We start from the raw sequence: 24,041 nt of genomic DNA, 5'->3' as shown, positions 1-24,041 counted from the left end.
CGGCCAAGCTGGTTTTCTGTACAAGCGCTGTGCCCTACACCCCCAGGCTCTGCTAGAGCTCAGTCTCTCTCTTTTTTTTTTTTTACATTTGCACGGGATTGTGGGAGGAAGCGGAGCGCAGCCAGACACCCCGCCGCCCGCCCCCCTTCCCCTCCCCCCTCCCCAGCCGCCTTGTGCAAAGATGGCTGCACCGTGAGCGCAGAGGAGGAGGAGGCGGCGGCGGCGGCGGCGAGAGAGCGAGCACCCAGCGCCTGCACCCACCCCGGGGCCGCCCGGGACGCCCCCTCCCGAGCGCGCGCCCCCCCTTCTCTCTTGCAAGCGCCGGGGCAAAGGCGGAGACAGCGGGGTCCCTCCTCCCCCCTTTCCCTCCTCCGGGGGAACCCCCCTTCCCCCCTTCTTGGTTCAGCAGCTGCACCCCCCTCCTTTGCCCGCCCCTCCGCCCCTGCCCCCTCCCTCCCCCGCCCCGGACCTTCCCGGGCCTTCGGAGGCTGCAAAGAAAAAAAAGAGAGAAAAGGGGGGGAAAATAAAGCAGCGGAGGGAGCGGCGGCGGAGGAGAGCGCGCGCGCGCCCCCTCCTTTCCCCCTCCCTCCCCCTCCCCCTCCCCCCAATTTCCACCGCGGCCAATTCATGGACAGGAACTACCCCAGCGCCGGCTTCGGGGACCCGCTCGGCGCCGGGGCGGGATGGAGTTACGAGAGGTCCGCGAAAGCTAGGTAAGGAGCTGAGGGTGGCCTGGAGAAAGAGGCCAAGGGGTGGGGGCCCGGCTGGGCCGGGCCCGGCCCGCCCGGCGACGCGTGCATCGCAAACTCCCCTCCGGCTTGCAAGGGAGCGGCCTTCTTCGGTTTGTAACAACGCCGCCGCCCCAGTTTGCAAATTGCAAACTCCGCCAAAGCCAGCTCCGGCTTGCAAAGGGAGAAATGCAGCGGGAAAATATGGGTGCAAAACAATTTCGGACGGGAAGGCCTTGGGAAGGTGGGAGGGACTGGCGAAGCAAGGCCTGGACTTCCCCGCATCCTTGGATTCCCGGCTTGCCGAACCCTCCCCCCAGCGCCTCTGGCTTTGCTCTTGCAAAGATGGAAGGAAAGGAGAACTGGAGCGCAGACCTGGGGGGCGCGCACCCCCTCCCAAGTCCTATTGTTCCGGGATTGCGCGAGGATGGGCCACTTGGCCCCCCAAGAAATTCCGCGCGTAGAGTGGGCACGGGGCCCCGCCCCCTTAGGCTTGGGTTCCGTGTGTAATGGGGGGGGTCTAGCATCTGGGACACGCCCCCTTGAGCTCCCCCACCCCCAAAGGCAGAACCCTATTTGACGTCCAAGAGCGAGTACCCTCTGAGTCTCGGCCACGGATTTGGGCCGTTGCATGCGGAGAATCGGATGTTTCTTCCTGGGGGTGTGTGTGTGAACGTGGGCCCGGTGCGTGCGTGGTTGGCTGCGTGTTCCCCCCGTGCGTCTGCCGCTTTCCAGTGTTGCCCTCACGCCTCACCTGCCCCCGACCCCTCCCCCACTCGGCATCCCAGCGTGTAGGGATTTTTCGTGTGGGACTCCTCTCTCTGAGCCTTTTCTTCCCCACGGGCCAGCTGAATGCCCGTGTACACACGTACCTGGCTTTGCTTGGGCCCGTGCATGGGAGCCTCAGCCCCTGGGGATGGACCGGATTCATGTTCACACTTGTACCTGGTACTTTCCCCGGTCCTCCGCCCTCCCCCTCCTCTGGGGAGAACAATCTACCTCCGGCCCCCTGGCTAGGTTTGCACTGTCCCCTGAGGTTCAGGGCCTGCCCGGATCCGGCGACAGGTACCCTTGTGCACGTCTGGGGTGCACCCTTTGGTCTGTGTCACCACTACTCAGGGCGGTGGAGGGACGGTAGGAGGACCACGCCTTTCGTATTTTCAACTCCAGGACACTTCCTCCGAATTGGTTTGCACCCTCTGCTGCTGTTTCTGGTTGCTTGCCGGTATTTGTAAACGTGAAACTATCTGGACTCTATTTACTGGGGCTCTGCAGTGGGGGCCGTTTCTATGGCACTTAGGCATCCCATTGCCTTGTCATTTCCCCCTTAAGAGCCCAAGGCTCCTTGGGATAACCCCCTAAATCAGCTGGAAGCCCCCCAAACTCTTAGGGGATTTCCTGAGCTCCCCTCACGGAGGGCAGTTTGAGAGGACATTCTAATATCTCCCCTTTGCTCCCAGCTTGGTCTATGGCAGCTCCAGGACCTCGCACCCCGAGACGGACATTTTACACCGACAGGCCTACGCGGCCCCCCACCCACTGCAAAGCTATGCCACCAACCACCACCCGGCAGGTACGGCCCCCATCCCGCCCGGTTTAGCCTCGGCCCGCCCTCCCCGGCAGCTGGTTGGCTGCTGAAAGTTCCGCCCCTGCTAATTGGTCGTGCCCGGTGTCGTGGCCCGCCTCTTACTGTCTCTCCTCTGATTGGTTGCTGCTTGCAGCTTAATTTCACGCCGGATTCGTCAGCCGCCTCCCTGCCCCGCCCCTTTTGCTCCAATTGGCCCCATCCCATCATCCCCCCAAATCCCACCTTCTCTTCCAGGCCTTTCGGGCTCTCTCCAGCCACTCCAGTACCTTCTCTCCGAGTTAGTCCCATTCTCTTGACTCCTTTGCCCTCTGGATTCTTTCTTTCTGATTCTCTTTCTTCCCGATTGGCTCTAATTTGGCCCTCCCTTTTTTTCTTAGGTTTGCCCACAACCTTATTTGGCCCCTTTGGCCCAGCCTCCCGCTCGTTCTGATTGGTTCCCTTCGACCCTGACACACAGCCTGGGTCCCACATGTACCAGCGATGCTGAGACTGTCCTGTCCAGTTTGACACTTGGCCCTCCTGACTGGCCTCTCCCCTGTTTCCCTGCCATCTTTTTTTGCAGGATCCTCCACCTTGGTTTAACCCTTTTGACTTGTGGGAGGGTCCTTTTGAGACTCCAGTTGCCCTAACTCCTCCTTTCCCTTCCTTGCTGGAATTTCCCAAATCCTCTGGCCTTCTCTTCCACCCCAAAGCCTAATTGAGGATTCTGTCCCTTCTGAATTTTTTTCTACTTTTTTTTTTTTATTGAGACGGAGTCTCACTGTGTAGTTCAGGCTGGCTCCAAACTCACAGCAATTCTCCCGCCTCTGTCTCCTGAGTGCTGGGATTTCAGGCATGCACCACCACACCCAGCTGGCTTTTTGCTTTTTGAGACAGGGCCTCACTGTGCAGTCCAGGCTGGCCTTAAACTTGTTAGCTTGCCCAGGCTGGCCTTGAATGGGCAATGCTCTTGCCTTGGCCTCCCAGGTCTTCAGATGGCAGGCATGCTCCATCTTTTCTGTTCTTCTGGCTACATTTTCCGTCAGGGCTCTCTGCCCTTAAGCATGGACCATACCCCACCTTGCTGTACCATGTCACCTTCTCCCTTCCCTCCGCCAGGCCTGGTCTCAGCCTGGTTCTGCCTGTTTTTTCCTCTGCGAATCGACCCTTTCTGTTCTCTATAGCCTCTGTCTCTGATTCTGCTTGGTTTGACCTCTTCCCTTTCTCTCAGTCTGCCCTGCCCCTCACCTGCTGACTCTGTCCCCTGTCCCTGGCCAGGCCTCTCTGGACTCTTTGACACTGGCCTCCACCACGCCGGCTCAGCAGGGCCCGACGCCTCCGTCATGAACCTCATCTCAGCCCTGGAGTCCCGGGGCCCCCAGCCTGGCCCTTCTGCCTCCTCTCTCTTGTCCCAGTTCCGCAGTCCTTCCTGGCAGACAGGTAAGCCCAGTGCCGGCCCGGGCGGGTGAGGGTGGGGCTGGCGCCTGGGCAGCTCTGACCTCGTCTCCGTCATCCCCAGCCATGCACACTCCAGGCCCCACGGAGCTCTTCATCTCGGGTGCCCTCCCGGGTTCCAGCACCTTCCCGTCCTCCTCTGCCCTGTCGGCCTACCAGCACCCAGCTTCCTTCGGCAGCCGCCCCTTCCCAGTACCCTCATCCCTCAGCCTCCAGGACCCCCCATTCAGCCCTCCAGCTAATGGGCTCCTGTCCCCTCACGACGTGCTGCACCTGAAGCCCTCACAGGCACCCACAGTGCCCTCCTCGTTGGGCTTTGAGCGCCTGGCGGGGGGTGGCGTCCTGGGGCCTGCGGGCCTTGGACCAGCCCAGACGCCCCCTTACCGCCCTGGCCCCCCAGATCCGCCCCCACCTCCCCGGCACCTCCCAACTCAGTTCAATCTGCTGGCTTCTTCTTCCGCCGCCGCCGCCGCTGCCGCCGCTGAACAGTCTTCCCCACAGCTCTACAACTTCTCTGGTGCTGCCCCGGGCCCGCCGCCACCCGAGCGGGCCCTGCCCCGCCAGGACACTGTCATCAAACACTACCAGCGGCCAGCCAGTGCCCAGCCTCCACCACCCCCACCACCAGCCCATGCCCTCCAGCATTACCTGAGCTGTGGAGGCAGCTACCCCTCCATGGGCCATCGGGCCAACTTGGCCTGCAGCCCCCTAGGTGGTGGCGAGCCCTCCCCGGGTGCTGGTGAACCCAGCAAGGCCGGTCCCAGTGGAGCCACGGCTGGAGCGTCAGGCCGGGCCACTGGCCCAGAGGTGGCTGGGGGAGGTGGGGCTGGGGGTGGGGGTGGAGGCTACCGCCCCATCATTCAGTCGCCTGGTTATAAGACAGGCAAAGGTGGTTATGGAGCCACTACAGGGGGTGCCACCAGGCCCCCACCACCCCGCTCGACTGCCACACCCAAATGCCAGAGCCTGGGGGGGCCAGCGGCAGCATATGCCACGGGGAAGGCCTCTGGAGCTGGAGGGGCTGGGGGTCAGGCCTATTCCCCTGGTCAGCCCCAAGGGCTCCTGGGACCCCAGGCCTATGGGCAGGGCTTTGGAGGGGGTCAGGCACAGGACTTGAGCAAAGGCCCCAGCTACTCAGGGGGTCCCCCCCAGCCTCCCAGCGGCCCACCGCCTCCTGGCCTAGCCACATGTCAGAGCTACTCCCCTGACCAACTGCAGGGGCAGCTGTATGGGGTGCAGGGTGAGCCATACCCAGGGCCCGCTGCCCACTCCCAGGGGCTGCCTACGGCAAGTCCGTCACTCAGCTACAGCACTGGCCATTCCCCGGCACTCTCGGGCCATGGAGGTGGCTGGGGACCCGGATCCCTGGGAGGTGGTGGGGAGGCCAGCCCTTCTCACATCATCCGTCCACTCCAGTCGCCACCTGCCACTGGCCGCCCGCCTGGAGTGGGCTCTCCGGGAGCCCCCGGCAAATACCTGAGCTCAGTCTTAGCCTCGGCCCCGTTCCTGGCGCCCCCTGGAGCCGGCAGCTATGCATCTGGAGCAGGCGGCTACAAGGGCAAAGGGGACGGCGCCGAGCTGCTGGCGGGCCCTGGTGGCCCCCCCGCTGAGCGCACTGAGGACGAGGAGTTCCTTATCCAGCACCTCCTGCAGGCGCCCAGCCCCCCGCGGACCTCAGGGGCAGAGGGCTTGGTGGGCGAGGAGGGGGCAACGGATGCCTCCAAGGGACTTGGGGGTAGTGGTGGGGCTGGGGGGCCGCCAGGAACGCCCTATGAGTTGGCCAAGGAAGATCCCCAGAGGTACCACCTGCAGAGTGTCATCCGCACCAGCGCCAGCCTGGACGAGGGTGCCACCGCAGCCCTGGAGCTGGGCCTAGGGAGGCTGAAGGAGAAGAAGAAAGGGCCTGAGCGGGGCGGCGAAACCCCCGAGGGACTGGCCACCTCTGTTGTCCACTATGGGGCAGGTGCCAAGGAGCTGGGGGCTTTCTTGCAGAAGAGTCCGCCACCCCCGCCGCCCACTGCCCAGCCCGCCCAGCCCAACCCCCACGGGCTGCTCCTGGAGGCTGGAGGCCCCGACCTCCCCATGGTGCTGCCTCCGCCTCCACCCCAGCTGCTGCCCTCGGCCCTCAGCCATGCCCCCAGCCCCTCTCCCGGCACCCCTAAAGTCGGTGTCCACCTCCTCGAACCAGCTACCCGGGATGGGGCACCCCAGCCGCCGCCGCCCCCGCCGCCGCCACCCATGCCTCTCCAGCTGGAGGCCCACCTCAGAGGCCACAGCCTGGAGCCCGCGGCACCCAGCCCCCGCCTGCGGCCTGAGGACAGCTTGGAGCCTCCGGCTGCCATGCAGGAGTTGCTTGGGGCCCTGGAGCCACTGCCCCCAGGGCCTGGTGACACCAGTGTGGGTCCGCCTAACTCAGAGGGCAAAGATCCGGCCGGCGCCTACCGAAGCCCCAGCCCGCAGGGTACCAAGGCCCCACGCTTCGTGCCGCTGACCTCCATCTGCTTCCCTGACTCCTTGCTCCAGGACGAGGAGCGCAGCTTCTTTCCCACCATGGAGGAGATGTTTGGTGGGGGGGCAGCGGACGACTATGGCAAGACTGGGCCACCTGAAGACGAGGGGGGTCCCAAGACAGTTGGGCCACCTCCGGGGCCCCCTGCCTATGACCCCTATGGGCCCTACTGCCCTGGTCGGGCGTCTGGAGCCGGGCCTGAGACACCGGGCCTGGGCCTAGACCCCAACAAGCCGCCCGAGCTGCCCTCCACAGTCAACGCCGAGCCACTGGGCCTGATCCAGAGTGGCCCACACCAGGCGGCCCCGCCTCCGCCGCCGCCACCACCTCCCCCACCTGCTTCGGAGCCCAAGGGGGGCCTCACCTCGCCCATCTTCTGCTCAACCAAGCCAAAGAAGCTGCTCAAGACGTCCTCCTTCCACTTGCTGCGGCGCCGGGACCCGCCCTTCCAGACCCCCAAGAAGCTGTACGCTCAGGAGTACGAGTTCGAGGCCGATGAGGACAAGGCCGATGTCCCTGCTGACATCCGCCTCAACCCCAGGCGCCTGCCTGACCTGGTGTCCAGCTGCCGCTCCCGGCCGGCCCTCTCACCGCTGGGCGACATCGACTTCTGCCCGCCCAACCCAGGCCCTGAGGGCCCCCGGCGTCGAGGTCGTAAGCCCACCAAGGCCAAGCGCGACGGCCCCCCGAGGCCCCGGGGCAGGCCGCGGATCCGCCCTCTGGAGGTGCCCACCACCGCGGGGCCTGCCTCAGCCTCCACTCCAGATGGACCCAAGAAGCCCCGGGGCAGGGGCAGGGGCAGGGGCAGGAAGGCCGAAGAAGTGGGGGGCACCCGATTGGAGCCACTGAAGCCACTGAAGGTGAGGAGGGCTGGGTCCTAGAGGGGCTGGGCTGGGCACCCTGACGTCCACAGAGGAGAGGCTTAGGGTCACAGTATTGACTTGGGGGGATGGGGTTGTAGTCCTTGAACAAAAGGGAGGGATTTCAGGATCTACCTGGAGGTAGGAGCTGCGAGTTGGAGCTCAGGGTCTAGCAGGATGTAGGTCCCGGGCGCCAAGTCCTGCATGTGGAAGGGGGAACAGGCAGGGACCCTGTGTGGGGTCAGAGGCTCTGGAGACCGAAGTAGCCAGTGGAGCACAGACGGGCCACGGGTCATCCGTCTTTATGCCTTTTGAGAAGGGTCTGGAAGGTGAGACTCTAGATGCTGGAAATGCAGGTGCAGGGGTTTTGGACCCCCAGGTCTGAGGGAGGAGGTGGGCCCGGACCCCCGGGTCTGGGAGAAGAGGAAGGACTAGACTCCTGGGCCATGACACGCCACTCCCCCATACCTAGATCAAGCTGTCTGTGCCCAAGGAGGGCGAGGGTCTGGGAGCCTCGTCAGGTGACGCCATATCTGGCCCGGACCACAACAGCCTGGACTCGAGCCTGACGCGGGAGAAGATCGAGGCCAAGATCAAGGAGGTGGAGGAGAAGCAGCCGGAGATGAAGTCCGGCTTCATGGCCTCCTTCCTGGACTTCCTCAAGTCAGGCAAGCGCCACCCGCCACTCTATCAGGCGGGCCTGATGCCGCCGCTCAGCCCGCCCAAGAGCGTGCCACCCTCCGTGCCAGCCCGAGGCCTGCAGCCCCAGGCTCCCGCTGCCCCGGCAGTGCCGCACCCGCCGCCCGCAGGCGCCTTTGGGCTGGGGGGCGCCCTGGAGGCCGCCGAGAGCGAGGGTCTGGGGCTGGGCTGCCCTTCGCCCTGTAAGCGGCTGGACGAGGAGCTAAAGCGGAACCTTGAAACGCTGCCCTCCTTCTCCTCGGATGAGGAAGACTCTGTGGCCAAGAACCGGGACCTGCAGGAGAGCATCTCGTCAGCCATCTCTGCCCTGGACGATCCACCCCTCGCTGGGCCTAAGGACAACACTTCCACCCCGGAGGGGCCACCCTTGACCACTGCAACAACAGTCACGGGGCCACCCCCTCTCCCAGGGCTGCCCAGTGCCAACAGCAGTGGCACACCCGGTGAGCTCCAAGAAGGTGGTCTGGGGTGAGGTAGGGAGTTCAGAGGTTACTAGGGTCACCTAGGTACAGCTGTGCAGGTTACACACTGTTGTTTTTTTTGTTTTTGTTTTTGTCTGGTACTGGGAATTGAACTCACGACCTTGCGCTTACCAGGCAGGCACTGTGCCACTGAGCTTTATCCCCAGCTCTACACACTGTTGAAGGGGTTACAGTCACCTTGTAGCTGATGCAGCCAGGCATGGTTGTGAGAGTAATTTCCTGGTCAAGGGCAAACATATGTTTTAAAGAAGTTGCATCTTGTTCTATCCCCAACCCCCCCCCACCCCCGGTACTGGGAATCGAACTTACGACCTTGTGCTTGCCAGGTAGGGGCTGTGCCGCTGAGCTAAATCCCCGGCCCCTATTTTTTCTTTTTCTTTTTTTTTTTTTTTTGGATGCATCTTGTTCTGATGGGCTCAGAGGTGCTGCCTGGATCAGCGAGGGCCCAGGCTGGGCCTGGTGAATGCTGGGATTTTTATTTTGAGACAAGGTCTCAGTTGCCTACAAGGTAAACTACCCAGGCTAGACTTGAACCTTTGATCCTCCTGCCTCAGCCTCCCTAAGTGCTGCCATTTGGGTTCTGTCTTGAGGCAGGCTTTGGGCAAAATTGAAGGGGCTATAGTGGGAGTGGAGGAGGGCATTTGGCAGGCAAAGAAAACAAGGGCATGAGGACTCTGCAGGATCTTAGGGAATGGAGCGGCACAGCAAGGGGGTGACACTGAACAGAGGTGACAAGACAGATGGGAACTGTCATGGGGTCTCAAGGTCAGCAGTGGCCCATAGAGAAGGGCAGAGCCTTGGTAGGGCCGAGGACAGGCTTGGAGAAGGAGCAGGTCTGTTTTGTTTTGTTTTGTTTTGTTTTGTTGGTTTTTTGAGATAGGGTCTTGCTATATAGCCCAGGCTGGCCTTGAATTTAAAGCCATTTTCCTGCCTCAGCCTCCTGAGTTTACAGGCATGGAGGGGGCAGTTCTAAGGAGTCAGGTAGATTTCAGCAGTTAGGTATGTTAAAATTTTTTTTAAGAAGGAGCTCTAGGAGGGACTTGGTAGATAGGCGCACAGGGACAGTGGGTCTGGGGAGCAGTGGAACGGGGGTTTTAAGCACCACACGAGGGTTTTGCGAGCTCAGAGATGATTCAGAACTGGAAAGGGCATCAGGGAGCTGGGCATGGTGGTACAGGCCTCTAATCCAGTACTCGGGAGGCTGAGGCAGGAGGATTGATTTGATTTGGAGGCCAGCCTGAAGTGAACTACACGGCCAGACGGTCAGAAAGGGGCGAGGTGGTTTAGGGATGGCAGTGTGGTTTTAAGGGTCCCATGTAGCTACCAGAGCTGGGCAGAGGTCCCCTGGAGGGACTTGAATGTGGCAGTGGGCTGCTAGCGGGCTGACGGGGGCAGAGGGGCTGTTGGCGCAGGAAGAGGTGTTTGAGCGCCAGAGGAGGGGGTCAGGGATGGGGAGTGACCCCCAGACCTGATGTCCCTCTGTCTCCCAGAGCCCCCGCTGCTGGAGGAGAAGCCCCCACCCTCCCCACCTCCTGCCCCGACGCCTCAGCCTCAGCCTCCACCGCCCCCTCCGCCGCCACCAGCCCTGCCCTCGCCACCCCCACTGGTGGCCCCTGTGGCCAGCCCTCCACCTCCACCTCCACCTCCACCGCAGCCACAGCCACCGCCACCCCCTCCACCTCCGCCTCCTCCACCTCTACCGGCCCTGCCCTCTCCGCCCCCGCCCACCGCGCCCCCGCCAGCTGCCCCTCCCGAGGAGCCAGCTGCCCCGTCCCCAGAGGACCCTGAGCCGCCTGACGCCAGGCCCTTGCACCTGGCCAAGAAGCAAGAGACGGCCGCCGTGTGCGGGGAGACCGACGAGGAGGCGGGGGAGAGCGGCGGCGAGGGCATCTTCCGCGAGCGGGACGAGTTTGTCATCCGTGCCGAGGACATCCCGTCCCTCAAGGTGAGTCTGGTGGATTTGGTCACGTGAGTGTTTGCTGAGTGCCTGCTGGATGACAGGTCTGCGTTGGGGGCTGCAAGGGCAATAATGGCTGAGGCAGACTTGCCACGGCTGCCCCCAGCTATTAGTCTAGTTGAGTCGGTAGAGATGGTCGTTAGAGACAGTGCACTGCAGTGGAAGCTACCGAGGCCTCCTAGACACGTGCAGGTGTCTATTATTTATCAAATCAAAGGGGGATGGGGGATGTAGCTCAGCGGCATAAGTGCTTGCCTGCCAAGCCTGAGGTCATGAGTTTGATTCAGGGTACCAAAAAAAAAAAAAAAACACCAGATCAAAGGGATACGTTTACAGAGCCAGGTGTGTGTCGCACACCTGTGATCCCAGCACTGGGGAGGTTGAGGCAGGAGAATTGCTCCTGAGTTTGAGGCCAGGAGAATTGCTCAAGAGTTTGAGGCCAGCCTGGGCTACATAGTGAGACCTTGTTTGAAAAGACAAAGAAAAAAAAAAGTTGTGTTTATGACATTCTCTGCTGTGAGGGCAGAGAACGCTAAGGAACAGATGAGGCCCTGGTTGTGGGGAGCTTCCGATAGGAGGGGACAGCCAGGGGTCACTACTTTATAACAGGTGCTACTGTGGCGGGGATGAGGCTTCCATGTAGCACGTTCAGCGCACATGTGTATGCACGTAGACCTTGGAGGTTTAGCGGCTGGTCATTTACAATGTTCCTGGTGCAACAGGCTGTACCTTAAATACTTACGGACTCCTTATTTGGAACTTCCAGTTGTTACACAGCAAGGGTTGGCAATTGGCCCCTGGGCCTGATCCAGGCCACTACCTGGTTTTATGAATAAAGTTTTATTGGCAGACAGCCACACCCAGTCATTTGCATACCTTCTTGGGCTGCTTGCTCATGCAGCGGCAGAGTGGCGCTGGCCTGCCAGGGAGGTGTCTGTCTCTGTTATTCTCGGTGCTTGGGCACATGGAGCTGGACCAGAGGGTTCACGTGCTGGGCAAGGGGGGTGACAGTGTGTGTGGTGCTTGGCACAGAGCACGAGGCACAGCAGCGGCTGAGCAGGCCACTGGCACCCCCGTGGGGCCACCAGAACACTCAGGCTGTTATCCCACTTGTCACTGTCATAGACTGAGTGTCACTTACACACGCAGCATCACGTTTGGCCCTCAGTGTAGACGGTCCTATGGAATTAAATCTCAGATGTTGATTCTTCTGAAATACAGATGGAGAGATAGTAGGATGGGTGAATTATAAGGACAATAACTTCACATTTTCTTCTTAAGTTTGTTTTGTGCAATAAACCTGTTTCTCATACGGTTTTTTTTTTTTTTAAGTTTTAAATTTTTAAAATTTTTTTTGTTTTTTGAGACAGGGTCTTGCTATATAGTCAGACTGGCCTTGAACTTGTGGCGATTCTCCTGCCTCAGCCTTCCAAGTGCTGGGACTACAGGCGCATGTCCAGCCTCTCTGTATTGTTTTTTTTTGTTTTGTTTTGTTTTTTTTGGTTTTTCTCCAGTACCGGGAATCGAACTCACAACCTTGCGCTTGCCAGGCAGGCGCTGTGCCACTGAGCTAAATCCCCAGCTCCATCTCTGTCCTGTTTTTAATCTATTTTGTGTGGGAACAGTAGGACAGTAGAGTATGCAGCTGTGTAGACCCATTGTCACTTGATGGCCGGTCCTACTTGCAGTCCACTTGTGACTTTCTGTCTCCTGCCCCTGCCCTCAGTCCCAGACATGATATCCTTTCATCTGGATTAACTTTTCAGCACAGTTTTTTTTTTGTTTTTTTTTTTTTTGGTACCAGGAATCAAATTCAGGACCTTGTGCTTGCCAGACAGGCGCTGTGCCGCTGAGCTATATCCCCGGCTCAGCAGTTTTAACACATTTAAAAAAAAAAAAAAAATTTGAAGCCAAGTGTGGTGGCCCATGCCTATAATCTCAGCACTCTGGGAGGCTGAGGCAGGAAGATTGTGAGCTTGAGCCCATTCTGGGCAATTTAGCAACTTATTGAGAGCTTGCTTCAAAAATAAGAAAGAAAGAAGCAGAAAGGGAGAAAGGGAGGAAGACTGGGGCTGTAGCTCAGTGCAGAGGACCTGGGCTCAATCCCTAGTATGGAAAATTTAAAAAAGAACATTTGCAGGATTCAGGGTGTAATTCAGTGGTAGAGTGGTTGTCTAGCACAGGAAGGCCCTAGGTTATGTCCCCAAAACCCCCTAAAAAAGCCCATTCATGTGCAAACTCTAAAGCAAAGTGCTAAAGTGAGCACCACGGGCCCACTGCCAGCCCAGCAGCCTGACATGCACAGCGTCTTGAGTCTTGGATGTCCTCGTCCCATCCTTGTGCTGCGAGCCCTCTGCAAGTTACCTCATTTTAGTGGCAGTGTCCGAGGCTGATGTGGCCATGGGCAGGACAGGCGAGGAGGATGTAGAAAGAACAGCAGTCAGCATGACCACTTCCTAATTAGGGGACCGTGGGGCCCTGCGCAGTCAGAACTGGAACCCAGGGCCCTTTGCACGGAGCTCCGCTTCCGTCTCTGCCAGGCCACCCAGGCTAGGCTCAGACTTGGGATTTCCAGCCTCAGCCTCCTGGAGGGCTTGGAATCCAGGCCTGGCTGATCTTTCTGGTCTGTCAGGCACTAACACATGTACCAGGACATCAACCACTGAGCACGCTGAAGTCCCATTCAGATGTAAGTGCCTGGGGGCTGGGGATTTAGCTCAGCGGCAAAAGCGCCTGCCTGGCAAGCGCAAGGTCGTGAGTTCGGTTCCCGGTACCGGAGAAAAAAAAAAAAAAAAACAGACGTAAGTGCCATTAAGTATATTAAGTATATTTGTGGCACTGGGCACCCCCCATCACCAAGATTGTCTTTCCTCATAGGACTATAGCCCTTGGTTGATAAACAGGGAAATCAAATCCAGCGCTGGTTGTGGTAGCGCATACCTGTAATCCTAGCACTTGGGAGATTGAGGCAGGAGGACCTCTGCGAGTTTGAGGCCGTCCTTGACTACATAGTTGGGCCCTGAGGCTTAGGGAGGTAAAGTAGCTTCCTAAACTTTTGCAGTTCCGGATCTGCACTCAGCCTCTCCGCCCGGGAATGCGTGTATTCTGCACCAGAGCCGGCTGCGTACTGGGCACAACCTGGTCAGCTGTCAGTGATGACCACAGCCAGCAGTGCCATGTCCAGCCCTGGGCCACATGAGCAGGGCTTTGGGCAGGAGCTCAGCAGCTGTCCCCATTTTACAGATGAGGGCGTTCATGTATGTGGAGAGGGAGTCCACTGCTGGCGGGTGCTCAGCTGGGATGGTGGCCGAGGCCCAGCTGGTCCAGCCAGGGGGAGGGGCCGGGCGAGGCCTCCGATGCTTAAAATATAACTGGCGCAGGTGTGATGGTGAGGAACTCCTCTGAGCCTGAGCCACTGGTCTGGATGTCAAGGACTATTCCAGGACTAGAGGCGGGGCAGGCTGGTGGCATGGTTAAGAGCCCAGCTTTGGCTGAGCCTGATGACACACACCTGTAATGTCAGCCCTCTGGGAGGCTGAGGCAGGAGGATCATGAGTTTGAGCCCAGCCTGGGCAATCTAATGACTGGGTGAGACGCTGTCTCAAAATAAGGGATAGATAGGGCTGGAGATGTAGCTCAGTGGGAAGGCCCTAGATTTGATTCCCAGTTCCACCAAAAAGAAAAAATATGTAAATAAAATAAAAACAAAGCCCACAAGGCCAGCCTCAACTGCATAGCCAGACCCCGTCTCAAAAAGACCAAAAAAAACCAAACAAACAAAAAAAAAAGGAAGCCCAGCTTTGGTGCTAACCTGACTGCATCCAGTCTCTGCCGCTGTGGAGCTGCGCTGGTGTCTTGTCTTCCAAAAGTCACAATTTCCTGAGGATACCAAGTACTTCCTTCAAACGAGGTCATGGGAACTCATGCAGCAGGTCCTCTGTCCACTGGCTTTGTTATTCCTTGAAGTGGTCTTAGGTTAGTCTGTCGTACAGGTCTTGGCAAACATTTTTTGTAAAAAGACAAATAATCTTTGATGTTGTGAGGGCCACATGCACTATCTGCCACATATTCTTTGATTTCTTTCCTTCTTTTTTTCACTTTTACAATCCTTTAAAAATACAGAAACTACTGTTGCCATCTCTTTGGTAGAATACTCGCCTAGCATGTATAGTCCTGGGCTCCATCCCCAGCATCTTAGGCTGTCATTTGCTCCAAAACTACTATGTATATGTGTGAGTACACACTTGCCACACTGTGATTTATTTTGTTTTTGAGACAGGGTCTTGGTATATAGTCTAAGGTGGCCTCCAACTCACAGCGATCCTCCTGCTTCAGCCTCCCAACTGCTGGGATTACAGATGTGTGCCACCACGCCTGGCCTATGTTGTCATTTTAAACTTTCGTATTCCCATTATTTAAAAAAAAATGGTTCTGGAATTTGCTGCAGGAATGTATTTTATTTAACCCAAATATGTACAGTGAACTATTTCAACATGTTCATTGTAATCCCAGTACTTAGGAGGCTGAGGCAGGAGATTGCTGGGAGTTTAACACCAAAAAGAAAGAATTGGACATTCTGGCACTGGTCTACTCTTGATCTGGGTGTCCCCCTCTGTAAAATGGGATGATAAAATTAACTCCTGGTGCTTGGAGCCGTTGTGAGGATGCCTTAGGCTATCAGGTTAGAAAAGGCATAGGTATGGGACATGCAAACAGCAGTGGCTGCCTATGCAAAGGCCCTGGGGTGAGGAGAAGCATGGCATATTTGGAGTATGCAGGGTTGCAAGGCCTTGTGTGGTTGTACTGTGCATGCTGAGGCCGGGAAGGTAGCAGTTCAGATGCTGGGGTCCCATAGATATGGTCTCTCTTTTTTTTTTTTGTCTTTTTGAGACAGGGTCTAGCTATGCAGTTCAGGCTGGCTTTGAGCTCACTTTGTAGCCCAGGCTGGTCTTGAACTCACAGTGATCCTCCTGCCTCAGCCTCCCGGGTGCTGAGATTACAGGGGTGTGCCACCACGCCCTGAGTCTGATATGCTTTCTCGAGGATGTTAGACTCTGTGCTGAGCCCAGGTCAGCAGGGAGCAGGGTGGGGACTGGGAGGTGTCTAGGCTTATACGGCTATAGCCTCTGACCTGTGAGTGACTCCTGATTAACAGGACCTGCTAGCTAGCTTTCTTTCTTTCTCTTTTTTTAATTTCTTTTGAGATGGAGTCTTGCTATGTTGCCCAGGGTGGCCTTGAGCTCGTGGGCTCAAGCAATCCTCCTGCCTCAGCCTTCTAGTAGCTGGAACTGCAGCCCTGTGTCCCCATGTCTGGCTTGGCTTTCTTGCTATTACTATGCCTGTGTGCTTCTAGCTGCTGGCTTAAACCCCTCTGCTTAAGTCACTTGTTTCAGTTTGTTACCATCCAAGTTCCTGCCAGGATCTGGTCCTGCTCAGCAGTTGGGGCCAAGCTGGGGTTTGTGACCTCCCTGTCCATTGGCTGGTTCTCTTTAGATCATCTCCAATCAGCTGCGGCTTCCCTTGTGTGGAGGTTGTGGGTGGTTCTATGGAAGTGAGCTTGACCACAGTACAGTATGCTGACAGGAGGAGAAGGGTGGGGCTTGGAAACTGGCTGGCCCTGATTGGGAAATGGAAGGATGACGCCAGGGGTTGGGACTGATGCCTGAGAGTGAGCGTCAGGAGGGAGACTGCTCCAGAGAACTAGAAGGGACAGCATCATGGTCACCTTGAGAGGGAAGGGGCATCCCTGCTGTGGGCCCCGGAAGTGCGCATGCCTAGGTATGAGTCTGGGCTTGGCCTTAATGGCTATGGGTGGCGTGCCGGAGAAGGCTGATACTCTCTGCACTGGGCTAAGGCATCTCACTCCGGGCCAGGGATATTTCACAGCAGGCAGGATGTGGTCTGGAACAGACCTCAACTTTCGACCTCTGTCCTAGCCTCTGAAGTCACTGGGAGGACTGAGAATGACATGGTGGCATCAGAGAACAGACTGGGGTCAGCCTGCCTGCATCCCTGTCTCACCCTGCCTCACCCCTTTGTGAGCCTTTAGTCAAGACCAGGTTTGGTTTGGTTTTTTCCTGTACTGAGGATTGAAACCAGGACCTTCACACTGAGCTACATCTCCATTCCTTTCTTTTTTATTTTTGAAACAGTGTCTGCTAAGTCACTGAGTTGCCTGGGCTGGGCTCAGATTTCCAGTCCTCCTGCCTCAGTCTTCAAGAGCGCTGGAATTCTAGGTGTGCACCACCACCTGGCTAGGCCGAGACCTTTCACGGACCTTATTTTCAGGTCATCATAACCCCTTCTTTGCACTCCCCCAGCTGATCCGAGAGTCACAAAAATAATTCAGGGAATAAGAGCAAATTTCCCAAAACCAAGAGTGGACGGCCATTAGCTGGCCTACAGACCCCTTGTTCCACGTGGTGCCTGTGGCAGACATCACTGGTAGAGGCCAGCACTCACTACTGCTGAGAGCAGAGCTAAGGCAGCCATGACTAATCAATAGGAGTCACCATCTGAATCCTATTCATCACTTGACTCTGGACTCTTTGAACGCAGACTGCCTGCATTCATTCATCTCCACTTTGCCATATTGTGGGTGTGGGGCCATTTCCTACTTTGTTCTTATTCCTTACTTACTTGTGTTTGTCAGTAGCATACAGAAAATGTGTTCCTCTCAGGGACTCGTTTGGGTGTCGCTTCTTCCAGGAAGTGCTCCTGGAATCAGATTGAATTTGATCCGGGCGTGGTTTGATTACAGGCGCATGCCTGTAATCCCAGCACTCGGGAGGCTGAGGCAGGAGGATTGTTACGAGTTTGAGACCAGCTTGGGCTACTAAGTGAGCTCAAGGCCAGCCTGAAGTGCACAGCGAGACCCTGTCTCAAAAAAAAAAAAAAAAAAAAAAAAAAGAATTTGAGAACTCTACTACCATGGGTTCCACGGTGCCAGGGAATTAGAATTAGCCTATTTATTACTTGTGCTCTTACTTTTGGTGGCTCTGTTGGGCCCCCATGCTGTCCCCTTTACTGTGGAGGGTCAGATAACCAATCTGAGTCCATGTATGGTGGACACTGGTGCCGCTGGTACAGCACAGAAACCTTGGGGCTCACTGTATGTGGGAAAGGGGGGCCCGCCTGTCCCCTGTGCTCCCTGACGTTGGAGAGATGGCCTCAGGAACCTGTCACAGTCTGTTCTTGGCATAAGCTGCACACTGGCTATGTTGGTTTTTTTACTGTGTTTTGAAGGGAACATCTTGGTGAGTAACTTACTCTCTTTGGGCTGGTATACCAAAACACAAGTCTGGGTGGCTTGTGGACAGCAGACATTATTTCTCACAATTTGGGAGCTGGGAGTCCAAGATCAAGATCCTAGCAAAGCCAGGCATGGTGGCACACACCTGTAACTCCAACACTGTGTGAGGCTGAGGCAGGAGGATCTCAGATTCAGACCCAGCCTGGGGAATTTCAATTTAGAGACTTAACAATAAGACTTCGTCTGAAAATAAAAAATAAAAAAGGGCTGTGGATGTAGCCTGGTGCAAAGGTCCTGGGTTTAATCCCCAGTGTTGCCAAGAAAAAAAAAAAAGGTAGCAGGAAATTTAGTGTCCAGTGAGGGCCGCTTCCAATTGCTGTATGGTACCTTTTCCCTGTGTCCCCATGGAGTAGAGGAGGCAAGGCAGCTTCTGGGGCCTCTAGACCTGATCGCCTTCCAAAGGCCCCACCTCCTGATGCCATTGCATTGACATTTAGGTGTCAGCTTAGGGACTTGTCTGGGACACATAGACACAGACTTTGGTCAGTGATCACGTTCGGAGCTTAACCCTGTGCCCCGAAAGGATTCGTACCTGACGAGGAGTAGGCGGGTACGCAGTCTGCATCCTCACTTTAAGTCACTAGGAAGCAGTTCTGCCCCGTGACATATAACGGTGTGGCCCAGTCAGGACCAGGAGGAGGACAGGGCCAGGCTCAGGCTGGGTCCCAGGCTGAGGGTGTCAGGGTGCCAGAAGATACTTGTCACGGGTGGTTGGTACTTGTTGGCTGCTCTGCCTTTTCTTGGATGGTGAGGCAGGGATGGAGGTGCGAGGGCAGGAGCGGAGGCTTACCTTGTGGGCCCTGTGCCCTCTTCTTCAGCTGGCACTGCAGACGGGGCGTGAACCCCCACCCATCTGGCGCGTGCAGAAGGCCCTTCTGCAGAAGTTCACTCCTGAGATCAAGGACGGCCAGCGACAGTTTTGTGCTACCAGTAATGTAAGCCTGTGAAGGGGTACTTGGACTTGTAGGCCCCAGGGAGGGTCTGGGACTGGGCCCCTTGTGCATGGCTCTGACCCACCTTTGCTCTAAAATGTACCAGGAAGCTGGGTGTAGTGGCACATGCCTATAATCTCGGCACCCCGGAGGCTGAGGCAGGAGGATCGCTGAGTTTGAGACCAGCCTGAATTACATAGTGAGACCCTGTCTCAAAAAAGAGAAGAAAAAGAAAAAGATAAAAAAAGATGCATCAGGAATGGCTCTTGAGGCGCTGGCAGGCTCCAGGTGGCTGCCGCGGAGTTCAGAGCCGGGTGGCACACTGCAGGGAGGGTGACAGACTTTCTCCTGCCTTCTCTCCATAGTATTTGGGGTATTTTGGGGATGCAAAAAATCGCTACCAGCGCCTGTATGTCAAGTTCCTGGAAAACGTCAACAAGAAGGATTACGTGAGGGTGTGCGCTCGGAAGCCCTGGCACCGGCCCCCGGTGCCCGTGAGGTACCCACGCATGGGGACACAGGGCTGGTGGCAGGCGCGTCCCACACGCATGGGGCTGGAAGGGGGGCCGGGGCGGAGATGGCCCGGCCCGGGCAGGCTGGCATGGGGGCAGCGGCGGCGGAGGTGTTCTGCGTTAGAGCCCAAGCAGGCCAGGCCCCCAGGGTGTGGGTCTCCGGGGCCCCTGACCCCCGTCCTCTCTCCTTGCTCCCGCAGGCGCTCCGGGCAGGCCAAGGGCACCGCCTCTGTGCCGCCCCCCAAGGCCCCCGCACCACCGCCCAAGCCTGAGCTGCCCGAGAAGGCGCCATCAGAGAAGCCCCCGGAGCAGACGCCTGAAACAGCTGCCCCCGAGCCCCCGGCTCCTGAGAAGCGGTCGCCACCACGGCCTGTGGAGAAGGAGAAGGACAGGGAGAAGGAGAAGGAGAAGGAGAAGGAGAAGGAGAGGGAGAGGGTGACACGAGGAGAGCGGCCCACACGGGGCGAGCGGGGCATAGGCGGGCGGCAGACCCGGCCGGAGCGCAGCCTCGCCGCGGCCCAGCCCCCCACCGCCCGGCCCCCCAAGGCCCGGCCCCTCAAGGTGAAGGCCGAGCCACCCCCGAAGAAGAGAAAGAAGTGGCTGAAGGAGGCAGTGGGCAATGCCTCGTCAGGTGGGGGCCCGGCGGGCAGCTCCTCGGACTCAGATTCCTCGCCCGGAGCTCCCAGCGAGGACGGTGAGGCCGCAGTGACGGGGACACCCGGGTCCTGCAGTGGCAGCATAGGCGAGGGATTCGGGTCCTCAGAAGCTCTGTCCCTGGAGGGCTCCGTGTATGTAGCAAGACCAAAAAAAGAAAATGAAGTACTCCCAGCACTCTGGGAGGCTGAGGCAGGAGGAATCTCAAGTTTGAGCCCAGGCTGACCAAGTGAGTGAGACCCTGTCTCAAAAAAGTGCTGAGGATGTAGCTCAGTGAAAGCCCCTGACTAAGGACAAAAAAAAAAAAAACAATCCAGCCTGTTTTGTCGGTACTGCTTGTCGCTGGTTAAATTGCTGTATTTTTACAGTAGTCCTAAGAGGCCACCCTGGTGTTAGCCCCGGGTACAGGTGAGGACACCGCCCAGGCCCTGTCCAAGGGCACTGAGCTCTTTGGTGCTGTCGGGCAGCTCCTGAGGGCTGGGACGGAGCGGACCAGCCTGGGTCCCGGGCCTGGAGAGAGTGCTTTATGTGACTTGCGGGGCGACCGCAGGACGGGGCCTGACCTGGTGGGGCCGTAGCGAGCGCTCCTGTAAAATGAGCCACACAGATGAAGAAGCTCCTCAAGAGTGCCTGTCTGGAACAGGGCCTGCCCGGTACACGGTGTCTCCAGCCCTGAGAGGGACATCTGGTTGGTGGTGACAGTGACAACAGATTATACCCACTATACATACGTAAAGTAAAGTAACAGCAGACTTTTATGGAATGTCTACCATGGGCCACGTATCATCTTAGGCACTGACTGAGTTCAGCTTTACCTAAGCCCTCTGAGGTAAGCGCTCTAGAATTAGCCTCATTTTACTTTTTTGATTTAATTTTGGCTTTCTGAGACAGGCTCTTGCTATGTAGCCCAGGCTGGCCTTGAACTCACTTGTGATCCTCCTGCCTCAGCCTCCTGAGTACTGAGATGATAGGCGTGCGCCACCAGGCCCATCTCATCCTCATTTGAAAGACGAGGAAATTGAGGCTTGAGAGGTGATGGGACTTGCCCAAGGCCCCACACTCCATAGGTACAGAGTCTGACAGTACAGCCAGTGGAGACAGGCGGAATTCTCTGAGGGAGCAGAGGGCCCGTGGGAATCTGTGGCTCTTCCTCAAGGTTGTCGGAGGCTTAATTAATGCCACACGGAGCGGGGCAAACAAAGTTCACTGGCCCAGATGTTCTCCGTCCTCACTCAGGCCCGGCGCTGGTGATACCTCGGCTGAGCCTTTCCTGTGCCCAAGCTGAGCCGAGTGTTCCTCTGAGCTCCCTGCTTGGAGCAGGCTGTGGCCCTTTCTGACGGGGTGGGGTGGGGGTTCTGTCTTTGACCCTGCTCTTGACAGTAGTGTTTGCCATGCAGGTGGCCTGAGAGAAAGAAGGAATCACAAATCTGTGCCCCATCTTCCCCCAGAGCGGGCAGTGCCAGGGCGTCTGCTAAAAACCCGGGCCATGCGGGAGATGTACCGGAGCTACGTGGAGATGCTGGTGAGCACGGCCCTTGACCCAGACATGATCCAGGCCCTGGAGGACACACACGGTGAGCTGGCGCCGCAGAGGGGGCCTGGGCCTGGAGCCCCGGGTCTGGGGGAGGAGGCTGGGCCTGGAGCCCCGGGACTGGGGGAGGAGGCTGGGCCTGGAGCCCCAGTGTGAGGCAGGAGATGATTGGGGCTCTCCACCCCTTGGCCCCTGCATTGTGGAACTGTGGCCCTGATACTTCCTGTCTTCCAGACGAGCTGTACCTCCCGCCCATGCGGAAAATTGACGGTCTCCTCAATGAGCACAAGAAAAAAGTCCTGAAGCGGCTGTCGCTGAGTCCGGCCCTGCAGGTGCTTGGCGGCCTGGGTAGGGAGTGTCCGGGGCCCAGGCTCAGATGTGGAGGCGACCTGTAGGTGTCCCCTGAACACACGGCCTTGGAGGGACAGCCTTAGGAGGGAATCACTCCCCTGGACTCTGCTGGGAGAAAAACTGAGGATTGAGGGGTCCCAGAGTTTACCCCGCTCTGAGGCCCGCTAGAAGGGAGCCATCCATAGGTCTTGCAGTGGTGTGCGGAGTGCCAGGGCTGTGACAAGGCTCGGTGAGGAGCAGTCGTGGAACATAAACGGAGACAAGATACATGAGACAGTACACTCTAGACTCGCACTGGGGCAGCCTTGCTCATGACTCCTCCGCCTACATGAGGCCAGCTCCCACTTCCGGGCTTCGGGTGAAGTCATTACCTGTGTAATTGTCCCTCTGGAGAGGCCTAGGCTGCAGGCGTAGCATTTAAGGACGCTCTGAGAATTCTGGACAGTGTTTCCTGGCCCTGAGGGCCCTGGTTGAGGTGTTACTCTGGCCCTGAGAGTCAGCTGTGCTTAATGTTGCTCACGCCGGAGGCTGAGGCAGGAGGAGCGAGAGCTTGGACCCACCCTGGGCAGTTTAGGGATTTACCAAGATCCCGCCTCAAAAACTAGAGAGAGGATTGGGGAATTAGCTCAGGGCAAAGCCTCTGGGTTTAATCCCTAGGATTAAAAAAATAAAAAAGATATTAGGGTGAAAGGCTCAGAATTCTGGGATAGAATGCTCATCTGGCTTTGAGAATTCTGGAAGGATGTAAATGTGACTGAAAAAGTTCTGGGATGTATTTTAGGGTGGGTCTGAGAGTTCTTACTGTGATGTGAAGGTGGAGCTCCGCATTCAGGGATACAATATTAAGCTGCTTGGTGGTACCTGGTGGGATCTTTGTCTAACTAAAAAGTAATGGGGTGGAATGTTACTATGGTTCTGGGAATTCTGGATAAGAAGGGTCTTTCACCTAGAACTCTGGGTGGGATGATAGGATGACTGAGAGTCCTAGAATGGCTGCTAGGCTGGTGCTGAGAGCCCTATGATAAATTGTTAACGCTGGTTTTGAAAATTCTGGGATACAGTGTTAGGTGGCTTGGAGAGTTGGCTTTTGACGAATCGGAGGATGTTAATCTGGTCTACAGAATCAGAGAGAGATTGTCGACCTTCTGCTAGGGATTCTGGGTAGGAAGTCATGCTAACCTTGAGAATTCCCTACTTAGGGTATGGTGGTCTCAGTAACCCCTTTATGAGTGTGAACATGCCATAGTTCAAATACATTTAGTGCACCTGAAACCCAAGTATCTTAGCTAAGCAACACAGCACACTCAATAGTGTCAGTTGCTGCCTACCCTTCTTTGTTATTTATTTTGAAGTACTAGGGATTAAGTTTGGTGCCTTCTCACTATGGTACATCCCCAGCCCTCTGAAATTTTTTTTTTTTTTTTTTTGGCTTTGTGAGACCGGGGTCTCACTATGCAGTTCAGGCTGCCCTTGAGCTCACTTTGTAGCCCCGGCTGGTCTCGAACTCACAAAGATCCTCCTGCCTAAGCCTCCAAGTGCTGGGATTACAGGTGTGTGCCACCGTGCTCAGCTGTAAGTTTTATATTTTGAGACAGGGTTTCATTAAGTTTCCCAGGCTGGGCTTAAATTTTGCCATCCTCCTGCCTCAGCCTCCTAGAATGCTAGGATTATAGGCATGCACACCTTTGTTATTTCCTCTTATAATCCCACAGCTGACTGAGAGCTGCTCAGCATTGTGACCACATACTGGTAGTCTGAGAAGCTACCCAAATTCAAAGTTTCAAATATAAATAGGGGTACATGCCTGTGATCCTAGCATGCTGGAAGCCGGAGGCAGGAGAAGTATAAGTTTGACCTCAGCCTGGATAACTTACAACATAGTAAGACCCTGTGTCCAGAAAAAAAAAATTTTAAAGGCTAGAGTTGTAGCTCAGGCCTTAGGCCCTGGGTTCAATCACTAGTACTGGGGGAGGGGAGGAGAGAGAAGAAAGGAAAAAAATTCTAAGTACAGTGTCTATTTCCTACCATTATAAAGTAAAGAAATACAAGAGGTCCAAGCCAGGCATGATGGTGCACACCTATAATCCTACCACTGGGGAAGCTGAGGCAGGAGGATCACCACAAATTCCAGGCCAGCTTGGGCCACATAATGAGATTCTATCTCAAAGAAACAACAAAACAAATCACTAAATTATATGCAGCATGTTGCAGTCTGCCTATAGAAGTATTAGGATTGGTGTGAGGTTTATGGGCTAGGATGTTAGTCTGGTTTTAGAATTGTGGGGTTGATTGGCATTGAGAATTTTAGGATAAGTTTAAGTTGACTCCTAGCATTATGGTTGGGATGTTACGTTGGCCCTGAGATTTTAGAGAGAGTTTTATTTATTTATATTTTTGTTTTTCGGGGGCTGGGGATTTAGCTCAGCGGCAAAAGCGCTTGCCTGGCAAGCGCAAGGTCGTGAGTTCGGTTCCCGGTACCGGAGAAAAACCAA

At 56.7% G+C, this 24,041-nt stretch overlaps 1 protein-coding gene across 2 annotated transcripts in view; it reads left to right on the top strand.

Annotated features, from left to right (window-relative positions):
• Positions 1-161: 161 nt before the first annotated feature.
• Prr12 (proline rich 12) overlaps positions 162-24,041 on the top strand; it is a 26,199-nt gene continuing 2,319 nt past the window's right edge. The window contains exons 1-11 of one of the 2 annotated variants that reach the window (XM_005412863.2): positions 162-713; positions 2,189-2,301; positions 3,574-3,735; positions 3,815-7,119; positions 7,592-8,261; positions 9,791-10,245; positions 18,388-18,504; positions 18,867-19,000; positions 19,214-19,707; positions 21,116-21,241; positions 21,433-21,530. In XM_005412863.2, the coding sequence (XP_005412920.1) occupies positions 628-713; positions 2,189-2,301; positions 3,574-3,735; positions 3,815-7,119; positions 7,592-8,261; positions 9,791-10,245; positions 18,388-18,504; positions 18,867-19,000; positions 19,214-19,707; positions 21,116-21,241; positions 21,433-21,530 (5,760 nt within the window). In that variant the 5' untranslated portion in view covers positions 162-627. Of the gene's footprint in view, positions 714-2,188; positions 2,302-3,573; positions 3,736-3,814; positions 7,120-7,591; positions 8,262-9,790; positions 10,246-18,387; positions 18,505-18,866; positions 19,001-19,213; positions 19,708-21,064; positions 21,242-21,432; positions 21,531-24,041 lie in introns of both variants that reach the window. The other variant, XM_013508984.1, reaches the window with a different exon arrangement.

Source organism: Chinchilla lanigera, unplaced genomic scaffold, assembly GCF_000276665.1.
Source record: "Chinchilla lanigera isolate Chin_1 unplaced genomic scaffold, ChiLan1.0 scaffold00158, whole genome shotgun sequence".
Taxonomy (NCBI): Eukaryota; Metazoa; Chordata; class Mammalia; order Rodentia; family Chinchillidae; genus Chinchilla; species Chinchilla lanigera.
Note: the sequence above shows the minus strand (reverse complement) of the source record. Positions and strands in the feature narration are given on the sequence as shown.